The sequence below is a fragment of the Cyrtonyx montezumae genome, unplaced genomic scaffold, assembly GCF_038088225.1.
Source record: "Cyrtonyx montezumae isolate F1298 unplaced genomic scaffold, pur_monq_1.0 scaffold_16, whole genome shotgun sequence".
Lineage (NCBI taxonomy): Eukaryota > Metazoa > Chordata > Aves > Galliformes > Odontophoridae > Cyrtonyx > Cyrtonyx montezumae.
In genome coordinates this window covers 5030343-5048675 of record NW_027071892.1, presented here as the reverse complement: position 1 = coordinate 5048675, position 18333 = coordinate 5030343, and the positions used below count along the sequence as shown (strand labels likewise).

The following is an 18333-nucleotide window of genomic DNA, read 5'->3' as shown; positions in this document are numbered from 1 at the left end:
CTGGGGTTTGGAGTCAAGCATTCCGGAGGAGCTTGCACGATGCTTTCTTGTTTCTGATGCTGATAAAACGTTTGTTACAGCTCTAGAATTTTTCCCAGATGACAGATAAAGGATTTGAAGTCTTTTACAGCCTTCAAGATTACAAGGACATATCTGACATGCACTGCAAATTCTCTGAAAGCCGTTATTCATTCGCCTGCTCCGTTAATCTGTGTCCCTCCCCGAGTTAACACCAGTGTTACCACTGCCAGTGTTACTTATGTTAAAAGCCAAGCAGACATTACTGGCATTACTCAAACCTGTCTTAGCGAGATGTACTGCCTGAGAATTGAATGAGCTTTGGAAAACACTGCTTCTAAATTCCCTGTGGCACCCAAATGGTGTGTGTGATTGATTTCTGGATGGTCTTTTGCAGCTACCATGTTGTTTTCTGTATTGCCACATTTCCTGACAGAAATTAAAAAAAAAAAAAGGTTTTCTTCTGCAAAGCTGTGCTGCAGATGTTTATGTAATAATCTTGTGTATGACAAGAGCACTGTTTCCTTATAGAGACACAGCTGTTACTCCTAAGTCACCTTGTTTCCTAATGGCATTTCTTCTACAGCTCTAATCCATCACTGTGGCCAAGAGGCTAACTTAAATAAAAAACATGGGAATAAAATAAAGCAGAGAGGGGGACTGCTGTGCTTTCCCTTTGTACCAGGCCAGCAGACTTCAAATATTATGTTTGCAGTGCCAATGTTTAGATTTCACAGGGATCATTATGAGAGCAATCCTTTCTGCAGTTCTTTAAGGGGACTAGAGCCGTTCTGGAAATATATTGCCAGTGTACTTGTTTGCATTTTGGTGATAGTTTAAATTATTCCTGCACAACATATTGTTGAGAAGCATTGCTGTTTAATAAAACAACAGTGTCTGGGAGAGATGACGCAGCCTTCAGCAAAGCTGTCCCTGTGATTCAGCTGCTCTCCATCTAGAGCAGGGTTTCAGAGGTACCTGCAGTTATTCCTTTGCCCAGGTGCCTTGCATCTTGCTGCCGAGCTGCTCTTGTGCCCAGGCACTCATCTTGTAAAGCTTAAACACATTCGTCTCATAATGGGACGTTCACACAGTCTTTGCCTGAGTTCAGCACAAGCCCACACAAGTTCTTTCTGTACTATACAGTGCTGAAGGCCATGTCTCTGCTCTGGGGTCCAGCAATCTGATGCAGCATACCCAGTTGGTCCTTATCTGTCAGCAGGACACTGAGCCCAGGTACAGATTTCTAAAGCTCTGCTTTGGTGCCTTTGGATGCTTTCTTCTTGGAAGGAGTTGACTGTTATCGTGCCTTCGAGTTTGTTCTGTTCATTGAACTTCTGCAATGAAGTGTCTGTTGTGCCACCTGGGGTGGGTGTTTGCTGTTCACCTAAGAGAAACCTTCCTTAGAAATGTTCTTCCTTTGTGCTATTTCACCTTAAATTTTTGGACCATCTTCAATAATTTGCACAGTTATTAGCATGAGTTTGTGTTAAAAGATTTCTTAACCACAGAATGGTTTAGAGGTGTCACTTAGATTTGGGCACATGAAAAATAAACCCAATCCCCTTTGCTGTAATGCCTTTGTAATGGGGCTAGCACTGTTTGCCACAAATGTTTTTCCCCCTGTGCTCACACAAACACCCAGATCCCTTCAGTTTTTTCTTCTTACCAGATCTCTAGGAAGTTGATCTCCCTTTTATTTCAGGCAAGAAGAGCCCTAAGCATTAAAATGCTAATATGAAACACAGCAGACCCGAAAGAAACCTCTGTTCCTTCTGCACCAGCACAACTGATGCATCTGTATTTTCCTCCCCAGTAGCTGTGTCACATCAGGGACCTCCAAAGCCAGCTGCCTGCTGCACCCAGGGTGAGGCACAAACAGAATCTGAATCCTTTGTTTGTACCCAACTACAGCATACAGGAACCCTTCACCTCCTTGGGGTTGCCCTCTTCTCACCCCATGTGGCCCATAAGACCAGTAAGCACAAGATCCAGGGAGGTGGCAGAGGCATATGAACAACATTACCTCAAACAGCTTTTGCTGTAGCTAACATCACCTGCTGGGAGTGATTTTTCCCTGCATACGCACCACTGCAGTGATGCTGGAGCCAGGAGGAGGTGAGCTATAAATCCAAAGGGGCTGACTGAGCATGGGGGGGAGCTTTGAAACAGAGGCCATCTGTGAGGCTGTGGATCCTGTGCCGGCAGCTTGACTTACACACCTTCTGCCATTGAAAGAGATTGTCCCTGGCTGGAGAAATACAGAACAGCTTTGTTCTGGGAGGATGCGTGAGCTGGCTGTCCTGGGAGAGCCTCACTGGGCTCTGGCTCTCTTCATACTGGTAGGTGAGGAAAGCTGGAAACCAGATGCATCTCAGCTGTGCTGGAGTGATCGCTATTGGATGTGTGAAGAATTGCCATCACACCCAGCAGGCGTTTTGGTGTTAGCTACCTGTGCAGGGGTAAGCTCCTCGATCGCCAGAGCCCAGCACTGTGCTGTGCTGTAGTGCCTGCGCCCATTTTCTAGCAAACTCTCAACTACAGGAGTCGGGGGGCTGACCGAAGCCAAGCTGCTGCCCTGTGCCTGGTGCATCCCCCACGGCGTGTCATTTCCTACAGACAGTTCCCAACAGACGGGTGACTTCCCAGGCAGGGATTGCCCTTGCAAACGCATGGCTGTGCTTAGTGTTATGGGGATGATTTTAGAGCATATTGCTACTGACTTATTTCTCCTCTCCTGTTTCAGGATGCCTACTCCCAAGCCAGGTATCGTTTCCTGCTTGGAACAAGAGGAGGAGCAGCTGGCGGCCACTCTGGTAATGCTTCACAGCGCTGAACTCGGTCAGACTTTGAGGAACAGAGCTCTCGTGTTTGTGGCAGGAGCTGTCCCGGCTGTGGGGAGTGTCTGCCCAGAGACTGCGGACACCGGGCAGCGCCCGCCGCCATTTCCCGCCGCCCTCGGAGGCGAAGGCTCCGCCCGCCATTGGTCGCCGCCGTCACGTGACACCCGCGCACCGGCTCTGAGGGGTCGGAGCGGGCCGCGCGCGGTGCGGGTGCGTGGGCTCGGACCGGGACATGATCTCCCACGCGGAGCCGAAGGCGGAGCGGTGGTTCTCCCACGTGCGCGCCTGCAAAGGGCGGACGCGTCTGCGCAGCACCTGCCCAGGTAAGGCAGGAGGAATAACCGCGTGCAGCGGTGCGGGATGGGGGATGGGCTGCTGGAGAGGAACATGGGTGTCCTGGTGGATGACAGGTTAGCCGAGAGCAGTGTGGCCTGGCGGCCAAGAAGAACGATGGCATCCTGGGGTGCATTAAGAAGAGCGTAGCCAGCAGGTCGAGGGAGGTGATCCTTCCCATCTACTCTGCACAGGTGAGGCCTCGCTTGAAGTAGTGTGTCCAGTTCTGGGCTCCCTGATACGAAACAGACAGGGATCTCCTGGGATGAGTCCAGCAGAGGGCTACAAAGATGATAGAGGGAGTGAAACACCTCCCTTGTGAGCGAGGGCTGAGAGAGCTGGATCTGCTCAGCCTTGAGAAAAGAAGACTCAGAGGGGATCTGATCCACATCTGTAGATATCTGAGGAGCGGGAGGCAAAAGGACAAGGCCAGACTCTTCTCAGCAGTGTGTGGTGAGAGGACAAGGGGAAATGGCCACGAACTGAAGCATAGGAATTTCTGCACAATGTGCATGGGAACTTCTTCACCATTAGTTAGTGGTCATCTGCCACTAACTCTCATTCCAGTTGTTCATTTGCTTGGAATGTCTGCTGGGCTTCCCAGCCCCTGGATCTTGCCTCAGGCCCTTTTTCTGGCATCACAATGACAATGGGGTACAACAGTCAAGATTCTGGCTGTGCTGTGAAGTTGTATGTGCAGCCCTGCTTAGAGGGCTGTTTTAGAGATTCCAGGTCTGCCCAGTAATGGATGCTGCCAGAGAAGGAAGTAAATAAACAGTGACACCTCCTCAGTGTGCTTTACCATTCTTCCACATAAAATCCTTTCAGGGAGTTCCACTCATCAGATGTCGATTAAATAGAATCAACTTGTGGGTGGGGTGCTAGTGAAGATGCTGGATAGGTCAGGCATTGAACAAAAATGCCTGTAGAAGTTTCATGGTTGAGAGCTGGAGCCATACCAGTAGCTTAAAACTTCTGATCTTCCCCCAAATAAATCTGACTGTAGAGGTCAATAGCTTCAAGTTGCCAAAAATGTCATCCTTTTAACCTGTCTTTGGATTTCAGTGTTTGCTTTTCTTCCAGGCCTGGATGGGTGTAACTGTGATCAAATGGAAGCAGCATTCCGATTTCTGTTTCTCTCAGGGGATTTCACTAATGAAAACTATGAAGGAACCGCACCAAATTGCTATGAAAAAACACAGAGGAGTTCTGTGTGAAATCATATTGTGATGTTTTCTTATGTTGACTAGAAAGTGAAAGATTAAATATGTACATATATTCGTTTGGTTAAAAATTGTCCGCTCTCCTTCCTTTATTGCCTGCTTACAACTCAATACTGACTGTCCTCTTCCAAGGCACACAGTTCCTTATTGCAACTCTGCCAGACCAGAGGAAGCATCTGTGGTTTGTGCATCAATCCTACAGGACCAATATGTTACCAGTTTATTTCACAAGAGTTTTCAGAGTACCAGGAAATAGCGCTCAGATCTGTTCCACTTTAGAAAAAAATAAATAAAAAATCTGGTGGTCTCTGTTTCTATGGCTTTAGTTCTCAGCCCGTTCTGTGTTTTGGGTTTAGGTATAGCCAACAGCAAGTTGGCCCTGAAAGTCCATGTGAAGAGATTGCATGGAAATCTATTGGCCTGATTGACCTATGTGATGATAACATCCATCCCTGGAGGCATTCAAGGCCGGGATGGGTGGGATCCTGGGCAGCTTGATCTAGTGGTTGGCACCCAGCCCACAGCAGGGGCTGGAAGTGGATGATCTTTAAGTCCCCTCCAGACTGAGCCATTTTATGGCTCTGTGATAGTCCACGTTGCCATTTCTGCCTAAGGGTTCACACCTCCCATCTTGCCAATTTAATCTATAAGGCTGCAAGGCCCACAGCATCGTTAGCTTTTGAACCTTTTAGGATGCTCATCAAACCATGCTTTGGCAGTGGGCTGGAAAGAGTCACTGCTCTGCATAAATACCCTATAAATCCATGCAAGAGCCTTGCCCTGGGGGGGCTTTCAAGTGACCTTGAGTCTGTGTGACTTAGATTTCTATCAGTGGTGTTTCTCCAAGACTTTGTGAGTAAGAGGGCAGGTATCCTGTGCCTGCTGCACGAGGTAGTTCCTTATGGCCTGTTCAATTTCTAATGTTTTTTGATATAATATCCCAGAATAGCAGCTATCTTTTCCATCTGAGCTAAGCTTTTACCTGTGATGTGCTATTAAGCCCTGGATAATTTCCAGAGCTTGTTCCTGATGCTGTGAACACTGCAGAATCCCCTGAGTAGGCAGGAGGGAGTTATCAGAACGTTTTAACCTTAAATTCAAGCTGCTGAATTCTTAGAATTTGGCCGTTTTTGACTTCCTTTGCCCAAGGCTTTCCTTCTTGCACGTGACATCTCTCTGGATTCTCATTTTGTTACAGCTGAGGATGGGGCTGAGAGCAAGAAAGAGAATCCCCACTGGGGCATTCCTGGACCAGCAAAGCCCGAGGGTTTACTGTCAGCACTACCCAAGAAGAGCTCCCAGAGTCCCGAACAGCACCAGGTTCACCTACGCAGGTCAGAAAGGGTTCCGAGCCCTCCCCTGGGGAAGAGGCAAAGCCGAGTGATGTTACACGGAAAGAGCTTCAGGAGACTGCCAGATATCATCCAGCAGAGAAATGCTGCTGTGGCGAGACTGACAATATGCGGGGACTGCGGGAAGAGCTTCCGAGTGAGCTCCAACCTCATCCAGCATCGCAGAATCCACACCGGAGAGAAACCCTTCACCTGCACCGACTGCGGGGAGAGCTTCCGGCAGCGGTCACACCTCCTGCAGCACCAGAGAGCCCACACCGGGGAGCGGCCCTACACGTGTGCCGAGTGTGGGAAGAGCTTCAGCACGAGCTCCAAGCTGATCCGCCACCAGATCACCCACACCGGGGAGAAGCCCTACAAGTGTGTGGAGTGTGGGAAGAGCTTCTCCGGGAACTCCCAGCTCGTCCAGCACCAACGAGTGCACACCGGGGAGAAACCCTACGAGTGTGGTGACTGCGGGAAGAGCTTCAGCGTGAGCTCCGCGCTCACGCGGCACCAGCGGGTCCACACCGGGGAGAAACCCTACGAGTGCGTGGAGTGCGGGAAGAGCTTCAGCCAGAGCTCCGAGCTCATGAAGCACCGGCGGGTCCACACCGGGGAGAGACCCTACAAGTGCTCCGAGTGCGGGAAGAGCTTCGCGGTGAGTTCCGCCCTTATCCAGCACCGGCGGTTCCACCTGGGCGAGCGCCCGTACGGCTGCACCGAGTGCGGGAAGAGCTTCACGGTGAGCTCTCACCTCATCCAGCACCGCCGCTTCCACACCGGGGAGCGGCCCTTCGGGTGTGCTGAGTGCGGGAAGAGCTTCCTGTGGAGGTCAGCACTGCTCCGGCACCGCAGGGTCCACACCGGGGAGCGGCCCTACGCCTGCGCCGACTGCGGGGACAGCTTTCGGCAGAGCGCCCACCTCACCCAGCACCGCCGCACCCACACCGGGGAGCGGCCCTACGCCTGCGCCGACTGCGGGAAGGGCTTCACCGCGAGCTCCGCGCTGCTCCGGCATCAGCACATCCACCGGGGAGGGGAGCCCTCCGAGGGCCCATCGGTCCGGTGTGACGCTCGGTGACGGTCCCGGGAGCAAAGCCTTCTCCCTTCACTATCGAGTGCGCTGCTTGAGGGGTTAGAGCAGTTTCTTTTTGTGAGAACCGAGTCCTGAAAGGTAGAGGAGGAGGAAGGTTGCGAAGAGCTGAACTGCGGGTTGGGGGAAGGAGGGGGGATAGCTCTTGGGAGAGAAGGAAGTCACCTGAGGAGGGCAGAATATCCTCAGCAGTGATTTTAGAGAAAGTGCCTCTCCTCTGCGCGGAGGGTTTGGAGAACGGACAGCGGGAGATATCAGAGCCTGCACTGCTCTGACTGGGGTAAGCCAAAGCTTGCTTCGGTGCCTCTCATTTACCCCCTGCAGGCTGAGGGCTGCGCCCATAGCACAAAGCCCCGTGCTGCTGCCACCCGTGGCTGTGTCCGTCCGTCCGTGGGTGCGTGGGGCTCTGCGTGGGGCTGTCCCCCCCCAGAGCAGCCTCACAGCATTCTGAGCATGTCCCGGACTTACAGCTTTGAAGATGCCAGAATGGAACGCCCTTCCTGAACGTGAATAAGCATTAAATGGTACGCTAACGAGGCTTAATTATTTCTACAACTTGCAAATAAACCCTTCATTAAAAAGGGCTTCCCCCCCCCGCGCTGCCCGGCCGTTCCGTGCCGTCCGCGCGGGTCGGAGGGCGCGCCGCCCTCTGCGCGTGCGCGATGCCAAGCCGGGGGCGGGGCTTGTCGTGACGCCCGAGGCCGCCATTGGCTGTCGGCGAGGCGGAGCGGAGCGGAGACGCGAGTCCCCGCTGTGACGTAAAGCCGTCTCCTCCAATCGCAGCCCGCGTCAGCCCGGTGATTGCGGGGCGGCCGCGCCGGCTCTTTGTTTCGCGCCGCGGGGCAGAGCGCGAGCGGTCGGCGGCGGGTGAGTGTGCGGCGCGGCCCCATGGCAACGCGGCCGGGCCGGGCTGAGCTTGCGGCCGGGGCTGAGGCCTCGGGGCTCGGCCGGGTGCCCGCCGGTGACTGCCTGCCCCTTCCCGGGCGCTGTTTGTGCGCGTACCGGGCCCGCAGGCTGGGCTGCGCGCGGCCTGGCAGCCGCTCCGTTCTCCTGAGCGCGAGGAGCCGCCTCGAGGGAGCGGTCCCTGCACGGTCCCTGCACGGTCCCTTCACCGCTGCTGGGAGCCCGCGGGCTGAGCGGACGCTCGCCTGTCGCTGCCCGGCCTGCTCCGGCGCTGCCCTTCCAGCACACAGTGGAACTTAACCGCTGCGGAGCTGCCCGGTGTGAGGGCTGTTTGCTGAAGGGCAGGGCTGGGCGAGTGACCTGTGATCTCGGTGTGTGCCTCTTTCCTCAATCAATGCGCTGATGTGATGGACTGTAGCTCTGGGAGGCAGAAGGAGTGTTTGCTTGGGCCCTGCTAGAAGCACCTTTGGCTGGCTCCAGGTGGAGCCTTAAGCCCAGGTAGGATCTGGCAACGCAGCCGTTTGTTCCGTGGGTCTCCGTTTCCAGCAGCTGAGTGCCTCCCCAGCAGGAGGAGGAGAGTGAAGTTGCCCCAGGTTCCTTGGTGATGTCCTCCAGCATGGAGTTCTGGGGTCTGCTGCCCCTTCAGAGACACTTAGGTAGGTGCAGCCATGCTCTGCTGCTTCGAAGCAAGGATCTCAGCTGTGTGTGCTTGGGGAAGCGTATTGGAATCGAGTGCTGGTTGAATAGCAGAGGTGAACTTTGTATTGAGTCAGTTACTGAATGTCTGAGAGTGCCTGAGGAGAGCCAGGACTTCCAGTCTTGCTTCCCTACTGCAGCAGTGCCTCTCGGCTTCCTTTAGAACACACAGAATTATTCACGTTGAGTGTCTGCTTGTACTGAGAACAGCAGCTGTGCATGTTGAGTGTGAAGCTTGCTGTGCAATTGTTTGCAGGGGAAAACAAGCTGCTGGCTGGATGGGTTGGGTATCTTTTATAGACGAGATTGAATGCTATTATTGGAAAAGGAATATTTGGAGTGCTGAGCTGTTCTGTACCAGATCTTCTCCAGCCCTGCTCTCTTGGCTCCTGTGGCTGCTGGATGTCTCCCAGGCAGGGTGCTGGGCACTGTGTTTACTCTGAACATCAGCCAGGGGCCTCATAGCAAACGAAGCAGTGCTCCAGCCCCTGAAGCACAAGGAGGCAGCTGCTGGGAGCTCCCTCTGCTCTCCTCTTTCAGAGGAGTGAAGAATTGTTGCTTTGACCAGTGATGGTGTTGTGGGATTTCAGTTGTTGGTGGTTTGTGGTGATAGGAGAGTTAAAATATGTTCATTTTCCATTCCTCTGAGTTCTCTTACAGTGTCCTAATATGACACAGGATGCGGATTTGAATGGTGCTGACTTGTCTCGAGCTCTTGGCTCATCAGGGAGGTGTCTGTACTAGGGACTGTTATCAGGAAAAATTAAACTTCTTTTGCTGCTCATGTATTGTCTTCAAAGCATGCTAAGGGGACTGGCTTAATTGCTGCTCTGCTTTTTGTTATGGAGATGAGTGTGTCAAGCTGAGCTTTCCCCAAAAAGACATGGGATGTGCAAGTCTGAGAGCACTTGGTCCTTAAATGAATTCTTACATGCTAGCTCCTTCTAAGGAGAGGACTTTTCCTGCTGCATGGGGCTAGCTCCTGTCACAGAGCAGTGCATTCTGGTCCTGTAAGGTCCTGATCTGTGCTGTCACCTGAGCTAGGCTGTGCCTAGGTAAGCAGGAGGACTGTCTGAGTGCAGGTGGAGATTTCACCCTGGTAATGTGCCCGTTTGAGTACTGTGGTACACCACACCTGAGGGTATATCATCAGCCCCGGCTGCTTTGTGGGACAGTGCTCTGCTGGATGTCCAGGACATCTGAGTGGGTTAGAAAACCATAAGGAATTGGAGGACAGTTAATTTATAACTAGCCTGGTTTGTGTTTGCATCTCGTGAGCGTGGAGCCACCGACTGATCTGCCAGCTTGGGCTCTGTGTGAGCTTTCTTGGCCTGCTCTCAGCTGCTTATCTGGTCTGCTCTCCTCCTGTCTCCCACCCATGGGCCTGTGGATGCAGCCCACGTGGGAGGCCTGAACCCAGGAGCATTGGGAGGAGAGCCAACTTACAGCCATGGTTTGCTGGAAGGCCAGCGAGAAGCTTAGCTCCTTGCTCATCTGGCAAGGCTGCCTGTAATTTGGAGGAGCAATCAGCACAGAGCTGATTACTGTTCCATTTTATAAATGGGATGCCTGGATCTGTGGCCAAGCCAGAGTGTTCAGCAGGTGTAAGCCTGGTGTCTTGCTCCTGGCTCCGAGTACTTCTTGTGCATGCTGCTACATCTGAGGAGGCTTCTTATGTGGAAGAAAATCTACCTCTGCATTGGAAATTAATCCCCTCTGTTCCAGGGAAGGCTCTTGTGAAAGTGTTTGGTGGCTGCCCCTCACCTCCCTGTGTGGTGGTGCAGCTGCGAGGCTCCCTGCTGGACTGCTCAGTGTTTCCTCCCCATCACTTTTGTTAAGGCAGCTTCCCCCTAAAATCGCTCTCCAATTTTGCCTTTCAGTGTCTCTGATCTCCAGAACAGAGCCACAGTGCCATCAGTTATGGAGAGCTCAGAAGGAGGAGATGAAGGGGAAAGCTTGCACTATGAGGAAATGGAAGATAACAGTGTCAGGTGAGTGCTGCTGGCATTGTCTGGCAATGTAGCACAGACGTGGGTTTGGGCAGGGTGGGACATATCAAACTCAAGTTCAATGATCTCCTTGCTCATTTGTGGTCTTTTCCAGCTGAAAACCAGTCCAGCCAGGACTGAGGCCCCCCTGCAGTTGGGGGTATGCATACTTGCATTTGTTCCTACAGAGTAGGAGTAAGGTAAAGGCTGCTCCTGTCAGGCGATGTTCTGCAGAACTTGTTCTGTGTACTTTGTCAAAGGTGCAGGGAACTGTTTGGTTATCCCTCCAAACAAGCAATAGCTGCATGCTAGTATGCGCAGTGCAGCTGCACTCAATGGATTGTGCTTTAAAAGGAAAATCTTCAGATAAGAAAATGAGAAGGGTGGTTCCAGAATACTGAAGTGAGCTGATTGATTGCTCTTTGACTTGACAGGCTCAGCATCATGGGAAGTTAATGCTCCCTGGCTCTCCTGTTGTGTTCAGGCCTTGTCTGGCCTGTTAGATGCATGAGTGTGGATTGTTCAAAATATCTCTTTTACAGCTAACATAAACATGCTGTCTGTAGCAAACCAGCCATAAAAACAGGGTAAGGTGCACTGTGGCATCATTTTGTGGGTGTAGGCATTGGTAACTGTACTGTGTTCCACGTATGTGCAATGGCTGTGATCCAAGATCATAAATTTTTAGGAGAAGAGCTTGTGGGAACATGCAAAAACAGCATAATTCAGGATGAATAAATTTTTTTAGCTTTAAGACTTTTCCTGCCCTGTTTTGTTACTGGGCTCTCATCTTTGCTCCAGTGATTGATGCAGTACCTTTGGTGCCCCAACAGTAAAGTTAAGTTCTGCCTCTGTGTGTCCATCCACTCCTACCCATGGCTTTCTCCTTCTGCAGAGAGAACCAAGGAGGATACTAGCAAGGCTGTGGCACTCTTTATCCTGATTAAGTTGCTCTTGATGTCTTCAGGGTCTCCTTTAATATTGCTGGGGCTCTCAGGGTGAGAAGCAAAAGCACCAGTGCAAGGATCTGAGCATCCTGGGTCTGTACCCCTGCTATGCACCAGGGCTCCTGGGTGAAGTCTGGCTGCAGGTGGGAGCCCTCGCTGCTGCCACTGTCACCCCATCACCCCACTCCTGGGCTGATGCTGGTTCCAGCTAGTGGGGCTGGGCCAAGGGCTCCCTGGGACTGCTGGCCTGAACCCAGCTCTGCTCTGGGCTGGGATGGCAGGGCTGGAGGGTCCCTGCGAACACAGAAAGGGTGAACTCGTCTGTATGTGGGGGTGAAAGGAGCTCTCCCTGCTTGCCTGCAGCCCCACTGACCTTTCAGAGCTGCTGAAGGAGGGGACTAAGGAATCCCATGACCGTGCAGAGAATACTCAGTTTGTCAAAGACTTCCTGAAAGGACGGATCAAGAAGGAGCTCTTCAAGGTGAGTGTGGCTCTGCTGCCTTTGGCAGAGCAGCTCTTTGTTTTACCTGATGACTGCAGCTGGGGACTTCCTGAGGCAGAACATCACAGGCCTGTGTGCAGGGGCTAAACTGGGGGGTGTGAGGTGAGGAGGAGCTGGTTTCTAGATGGCGTGGCTAAATAGTCACGACTACTGGAGGGCCCTGTCCTGCTCAGTGTGTCTTACAGTTGGAATTCAGGATGGTGAAAAGCATACTGGCCCAGAACAACTTCACTTAGGTGGAGGTGCTGGGCTTCTGTCTGCTCAGGGCAGCTGCAGCACATGTACTGGTGGCAAAAAGTGTGTGCTTATGGAGCAAAATCCGTGTGGGCTTACAGAGCTCGTTCCAGCCTCTGGTTGTTGTTCTCTGTAGAAAACACTCTGACCTGAAGTCTCTTCTGAGCAGAAGAGATGAGATGTGGGATGCTGTCTTGGTATAGTCAGTAGTCTTTGGCTGTTGGTGTGAATTGCACCCTTGGCATAAAGGTGCATTGCCATCAAGGCAACAGAAGGCCCAGAGCATGCAGCTGGTGACACTGTGAGCTCCTAGCTCGTACTCTGTAGGCAATGCCCTTAGGCACGGGTAGAGAAGAGTCTGAGTGCCCAAGTGCTGAGTGCCTGGTACAGGCCCTCCAGGCTGGTTGTGTGTCAAGCCTGGGCTCTCCTCGTGTAGCCCAGTTCCACAGAGGGGTGTGGAGTCACAAGGCGTGGACTGCAGTAAGGCAGACAACTCATGGTCACTGTGCTTTGTCCATAGCTGGCTACCACAGCTCTTTACTTCACGTACTCTGCTCTGGAAGAGGAAATGGATCGCAATAAGGACAACCCAGTGTTTGCTCCTCTGTATTTCCCTCTAGAGCTTCACCGGAAAGAAGCATTGATCAAAGACATGAAGTATTTCTATGGAGAAGACTGGAAAGAGAAGATACAGTGTTCAGAGGCCACTCAGCAATACGTGGACAGAATCCATCACGTGGGACAGCATGAGCCTGAGTTGCTAGTGGCTCATGCTTACACACGCTACATGGGGGACCTCTCAGGTGGCCAAGTGCTGAAGAAAGTAGCCCAGAGGGCCCTCAAGTTGCCCAGTACTGAGGAAGGGATCCAGTTCTACACATTTGAAAACATTTCCAATGCACAGAAGTTCAAGCAGCTGTACAGAGCAAGGCTGAACGCTCTGGACTTGGGCAAGGACTGCAAGGAACGGATCGTGGAAGAGGCCAACAGAGCCTTCAGATTTAACATGGAGGTACCAAACCCTTTGAGCCCCTGTACGTAGTGGTTTGGATGTGATCCTGGATGGAAGGGAACTCTGCCTTTGCTGTTTGGGATCCTAGTTTAAAATAGCTCTTTTGCTAGTTTGTGGAGATAAAGTTGGTCTTGGGCAGGGCTGAGCTGAGCTCTCTGCATGATTCCTCTGAGCTGTGTGGCTTTGAAGTAGAGGTGGGACTGCCCAAAGTGTTTGGCAGTCATAAAACATGACTGAGCTGCACTGGGAGGTGGAACATAGACTTAGCTACCGGATGTGAGCTTTAATCTCTGCCTAGAGCGTGTCACTGTGATCTGAGCTGCTCAGGAGCATGGTGGGGATGTGGTAAGCTCCTTCACCTAGATCCTTATGGAAGCCCTCCAGCAGAGCTAGAAGGGACTGCACAGCCAGGAGCAGCAATCCCAGAGAGGGCCTGGCAGCAGGGAGGGGAGGGCTCTTCGCCCCCTGTCCCCACATGCAGCAGGCAACCTGATGTTTTTGGCATTAGCTGTGGCGTGTGTCAGATGAGATGTAACCACACATCTGCCTGCGAGGCACTCTGAAATGAGCATCAAATGCTGTATTTGGATCTGGGTGGAGGCAGGCAGAAGCAGCTGTTGCCTGTACTGTGCATGTCTCTGTGGGTCTGTATGGCAGCTGCCTGGCAGTGCTCACTTCTGCACTCCGTGCCTGCTTGCAGGTATTTGATGAACTGGACAAGATCGGCAGGTCCCTGACGGAAGAAGCCCAGGATGGGGGTGTTCCAGTCCACGATGGGAAAGGAGACCTCCGCAAATGCCCTTACTATGCAGACAAGCTCGGTAGGCTTGGGGTGATGTGAGGGCTGCCGTGTGAACGCCGCAGAAGACTTGCAGCCTTAGTAATGTTCTCTTTCTTCCAGCAGGCACTGCAGCAGCTGGCTGTCCCTATCACGCTGCTGTGGCCTTGGCCCAGCAGCCCATCGTGCAGCTGATCCTGGCGGTTTGTGTTGCTGTGGCAGCAGGAGCTGCAGCGTGGTATGTGATGTGATGCCAAGCCTGGCACCCGGCCCCAGGTGGGGGCGAGGGGAGGGGTGCACCCTGTCCTTGTTGGAACTACTCCACTGCCAGTGGTGGAGTTGACTGCAGGGGAATCAAGGGGGGAGAGGTTAAAATCCAGGGGCACTATCCAAGCTATCCAAGACTTCTTGCACACCAATAATGCAAGCACTGTAATGCAATGTCTTTAGCTAACTAGTGTACAGAACTGATCTGGTGAGAGGATGTGAGGATTCCAGTTCAGCACTGCTCTACGCTGGCTGGAGCAGCTTTTAAAGCTAGAGATGTCTTGTCCTGTAGTGGCAAAGTCTTCACATGCTTGGCTTTTCATCTCTTTGGCTGGAGCAGTATCTGGAGGGAGTTTCCTGCCCTGGGCTGCAACCCAAGAACGTTGTCAGTCTTTGAGAAGAGTACTCAAGTTTCCTACCCTGAGAAACAAACACGTCGTGCTCTGGAGACAATGCTGAGTCTGTTAGCTCAAAGGAGTGACCCAGGGACCAAGCATAACTTGTGTTGGATGGAGCTCCCTGGATAAGGGGACAGGACCAAATGTGTGGGTTGCTGGTGTGAAGGTGTCAAATGTGTATTGTGCACCATTGATCTATCTTTGCTGAAGCCTTGATTGGAATAAAAAGCTGCTGTGCTGTAGCTGGGGAAAGCCAGAGGGCCCTCTGTAAGAGTGTAGGCCCACATGGGGGATGTGGAAGGCTGGGGAGGAGGTTGGTGAGGAGAAGCAGGGTGGGTGAAGACTCACCTTAGTTTTCTGACTCATGCACATCCAGAGGTCTTCCCGTCCTTACATACAGTCCACCTCTCACTGGTGCCTCTGTGGTTTTTCAGTCCCTGGGAGGAGGTGACTTGGTAGCACAGAAACCCCTCTGCCTTCTTCCAGCACTGTCTGTGGTGGGGAGTTGGGTGGGAGAAGGGGTATGTGAGAGGTGGAGCTGGGGAAGCCTGGAGTGCAGCCCAGGGCTGTGCAAAGGAAGGTCCCCTATCTGCTCGGGGGACTGCTGCTCTTCCTCAAGTGATTGATGCCCCCACTCATGCAAACCCCCCCCCCCCCCATAAGTAAACTTGAGGTTGATCTGTATATTTGCTTGCAGGGGGATAAGAAAACATGTACACTGAGCTCAGGGTCTTATGTTTATTTACATACAAACACTGGGACTAGCGTCACAGTTCTGCCTCCGAGCAAACAGCAGCTGCCTGTGCAGGTCAGGCTGCTTGCAGACATGCTCCCTGAGAAGCCCCTCTGCTCAGCTCTGGGGGCTGCACACCTCAGCCGCTCTGACTGCAGGAGGTGAGAGCAGGGGGAGCAGCATGAGGTGCAGCCACAGAGCCTGAGGACGGCCCTCAGGTCCTCCTGCCCTCATCTGTCACAGTGCTGCTGGCAGCTTGTCACTGCGTGCCCCCATCCTTCTGCCCCATGTGAAGTGAGCTAAAAATAAACCCCCACACCCACATGCAATGAGGAGCCCCACAGGGCACACCTGTGGTGTCAGCAGGGTGGGTGCTGCTGCTCACAGACCCTGCTGGGCTTGGGGTGGGTAGGGATCTGCTCCAGAGCTGGGAGCCAGCTGCTGTCAGGTAACAAAGTCCCCTATTCTACAGGGGCAGGTAGCAACATGCTGGATGTATTTCTGCTGATAGCTTACCAGGTGGGTGAGAAACAGCCAGGGGCTCTCCTTCCCTAAAACATCTGCAGCAGGGCTGGGAGGAGGTGCATGCAGCGGCCGTGGCCACCAGGCACTGGGGCTTCCAATCCAGGACGGATGGGCTGACTGAGGAGGGTGCTGTGCTGCAGCCCTTTCCCTTGAAGGCAGCTCCGTGTGCCTCTGCCTGGGACACACTGCATGTAGGTTCTGTGCTGACGTGGCTGGAGAGGGCCCTGAGCTGGGTGCAGCCTGGCACCGACTGCTCTGTCTCCTCAACCCCAAACCCCCGCCAGGCCCCTTCCTGAAAGGACTGCAGTTGAGTGCTGTGCTGCCTCTGCAGTGTGCTCTGCTGGATGCTCAGGCTTCCCCTGTCCCCTCAGCACAGCGAGTGGGGCAGCGTATCCAGCCCCCACATCCAGTGGGCTGCACTGGGGGGTGGGCACCTCCAGCAGCTGCTGCTTGCTCCAGGCAAGAGGAGCTGTACTGATGCCCTGGAGCAATGGGGGCTGCTAGAGAAAAGCCCTGCACGCCACATCTGGGGCTCAGCCCCCCATCTCCTGTGCACCCACACCAGCGTCCCCAGTCTGACTATTCGCAGTCAGAGGAGCGGAGCTCAGGGAGGGCAGGGCGGTCGAAGCCTGGAGCAGGAGGGAGGTGGGGACACACACATACACCACCAAGGGTAAGCAAAGGAATGCTGCACACGTGTAAGTTAGGACGGCAGTGGGGGAGGGGCCGGTGTCATTCCAGTGGCTCAGGCTCCCGGGGTGCTGTTAGCACATGCGCTTGTACGTGTAGATGTAGGCCTTGCAGTTGGGACACGTGTGTGTCACATCCTTGAAGTCATCGAACAGGCAGGGGATGAGGCAGCAGCAGAGGTCACACCTGGAGCACGGGAAGATGCGGTGTGCTGTGAGCTCAGGCTCCCAGCTGTGAGTGTGGGAGGGAAAGCAGGCAAGGGGCCGTGTGTGGAGTTCACTCTGGGGTCTGGAGAAGGCCATAATAGTTCCCCCACACACACACACCCAACCAAGCCCTGCTGCTGCCAACCTGCAGCACCACAAGGCCTGGACGCAGGGCTTGGTGGCCACACAGCCTCTTTGATGCTGGTGGCTCTTTGGGGAAGGCAGCTTCCCCCAGCTGGAGGGAGCTCCCACCCCACAAACCTGTGCGCTGCCCCGGTAAGGCTGTGGTGCTGAGGCCCCACCACATCTCAGCCACAGCCATTGGTGCTGGGGCCACCGGGAGCAGGACAGAGTAAGCACTGCTGTGATGGGGCTGCAGGCAGCACTTACCCCACAAAGCAGCAGAAGAAGCCCAGCAGGAAGCTCATGAGCCCAATCTCATAGGTGATCTTGGTGGTGATGGCTTGCTGGCAGTGGGGGCACACTGTCTGCACCGGGGCGCCCTGGAAGATCTCACCCTGCAGCACTGTCACTGTGGTGGCGGTCCCTGATGGGACCAGCACGGTCGCCGTGTGGCCGCTGGGTGGTGGGTAATGGCCCGGGGCAGGGTAGTACCCCATGGGAGGGTGGGGGGGGCCCGGGGGTGGGTAATAACCTGCTGGGAAACAGAAACAGGCACAGATGTGTCTCTGCAGGAGGCAGGAGAGGCCGTGTGCCCAATGACCGCAGTTACCTGTGCAGGCTGCTCACTGCGGGCACTGTCCCCACCTCCTCCCCCGCCCCGTTCCTGGCTTTCCCTCACCCAGCACCACCCCACTGCCCACAGCTCCTCCCCGCACTCACCAGGCTGCATGTAGGGCCCAGAGCTGTCTGTGGGCATGTGTGGGGGCACGAACCCCGGCTGCGGAGGCTCATAGGGTGGGGGCCCAAATTCAGGAGGAGGGATGGGAACCCCCTGGGGCTGCACCATGGCTGGGGAGACGCCATCTGAAAGGAAACACAGAGTGAGCAGCCAGGGCAGGAGGCAGCAGGAGGTGGTGGCTTGGCTGAGTGATTCAGGGCCCCTACAAGGAAAGGGGACACAGCACTGGGACTGAGGGGGTGGGGAATAAACCACACGAGGAGGGTCTGTGACAACTGTGGTTGCAGGACAGAGCTCACAGGGAAATACGTGCCCAGAACTTCATCCCCTGGGCTGTGAGAAGAGCCCTAATTCACTTGCAGCAGCAGGCAGAGCTCCCACTCACCTGTGGCAGGGGGTGGGCCGTGCTTCTCCTCTATGGGCGGTGCCGAAGGACCTCCCGGGTACGGCGGCGGGGGGTCGCTGGACATGGCTCAGGGCTGCCCTGCAACGAAGTGCTGCTGTTGGACCGCCCGCCTCGGCAGCCCTGAGCTGGGTGACAAACCTGACGGCTCCACATGGCGCGCTGGGGTGGGACAGGCTCCGTGGCTCAGAACTTACCCGCTCTTCCTCACTGCAAGGAGCTCAGCGGTTTTGCCACAGGTATGAACACCAGTTCTCAGCAGTGCTCCCTGGAAACTGTCCTACCCCACCAAATCTGCGCAAAAGGAGAAAGCAAACAGCTTACAGCACTGCAGAGCTGCCTTGG

At 54.1% G+C, this 18333-nt stretch overlaps 3 protein-coding genes across 6 annotated transcripts; 2 read left to right on the top strand and 1 right to left on the bottom strand.

The window, feature by feature from the left end:
• The first annotated feature begins 3124 nt into the window (after positions 1 to 3124).
• LOC136046427 (zinc finger protein 436-like) lies at positions 3125 to 6832 on the top strand. The gene is made up of 2 exons (XM_065733011.1): positions 3125 to 3184; positions 5616 to 6832. The coding sequence occupies exon 2, from the start codon at positions 5801 to 5803 to the stop codon at positions 6830 to 6832; it is 1032 nt and encodes a 343-aa protein (XP_065589083.1). The 5' UTR covers positions 3125 to 3184; positions 5616 to 5800.
• A 1467-nt stretch (positions 6833 to 8299) lies between these two features.
• HMOX2 (heme oxygenase 2) lies at positions 8300 to 14840 on the top strand. 3 transcript variants are annotated; one of them, XM_065732428.1, is made up of 6 exons: positions 8300 to 8403; positions 10324 to 10434; positions 11742 to 11859; positions 12635 to 13126; positions 13827 to 13947; positions 14028 to 14840. In XM_065732428.1, the coding sequence occupies exons 2-6, from the start codon at positions 10364 to 10366 to the stop codon at positions 14153 to 14155; spliced, it is 930 nt and encodes a 309-aa protein (XP_065588500.1). In that variant the 5' UTR covers positions 8300 to 8403; positions 10324 to 10363; the 3' UTR covers positions 14156 to 14840. The 3 variants fall into 3 exon arrangements, with proteins under 3 accessions (XP_065588500.1, XP_065588498.1, XP_065588497.1); XM_065732426.1 differs by lacking the exons at positions 8300 to 8403; positions 10324 to 10434 and adding an exon at positions 10636 to 11429 and having other exon boundaries at positions 14031 to 14840; XM_065732425.1 differs by lacking the exons at positions 8300 to 8403; positions 10324 to 10434 and adding an exon at positions 10636 to 11429.
• A 1479-nt stretch (positions 14841 to 16319) lies between these two features.
• CDIP1 (cell death inducing p53 target 1) lies at positions 16320 to 18064 on the bottom strand. Of its 2 annotated transcripts, none has more exons than XM_065732423.1 (4): positions 17971 to 18064; positions 17567 to 17710; positions 17114 to 17381; positions 16320 to 16703 (listed from the first exon to the last, which is right to left on the bottom strand). In XM_065732423.1, exons 1-4 carry the CDS (start codon positions 18053 to 18055, stop codon positions 16592 to 16594), a joined length of 609 nt encoding a protein of 202 aa, XP_065588495.1. In that variant the 5' UTR covers positions 18056 to 18064; the 3' UTR covers positions 16320 to 16591. The 2 variants fall into 2 exon arrangements, with proteins under 2 accessions (XP_065588495.1, XP_065588496.1); XM_065732424.1 differs by having other exon boundaries at positions 17114 to 17378.
• Positions 18065 to 18333: the final 269 nt, after the last annotated feature.

Excerpts from the sequence above, each read along its gene's own strand:
- HMOX2 (XM_065732425.1), top strand. The coding sequence starts at position 11,239 with ATGCAGTACCTTTGGTGCCCCAACAGTAAAGTTAAGTTCTGCCTCTGT. Across the intron at positions 13,127-13,826 it reads CCTTCAGATTTAACATGGAG|GTATTTGATGAACTGGACAA; the intron begins GTACCAAACCCT and ends GCCTGCTTGCAG. Across the intron at positions 13,948-14,027 it reads TTACTATGCAGACAAGCTCG|CAGGCACTGCAGCAGCTGGC; the intron begins GTAGGCTTGGGG and ends TCTTTCTTCCAG.
- LOC136046427 (XM_065733011.1), top strand. The coding sequence starts at position 5,801 with ATGTTACACGGAAAGAGCTTCAGGAGACTGCCAGATATCATCCAGCAG.
- CDIP1 (XM_065732423.1), bottom strand. The coding sequence starts at position 18,055 with ATGTCCAGCGACCCCCCGCCGCCGTACCCGGGAGGTCCTTCGGCACCG. Across the intron at positions 17,711-17,970 it reads CGGCCCACCCCCTGCCACAG|ATGGCGTCTCCCCAGCCATG; the intron begins GTGAGTGGGAGC and ends GTTTCCTTTCAG. Across the intron at positions 17,382-17,566 it reads TGGGCCCTACATGCAGCCTG|CAGGTTATTACCCACCCCCG; the intron begins GTGAGTGCGGGG and ends TCTGTTTCCCAG.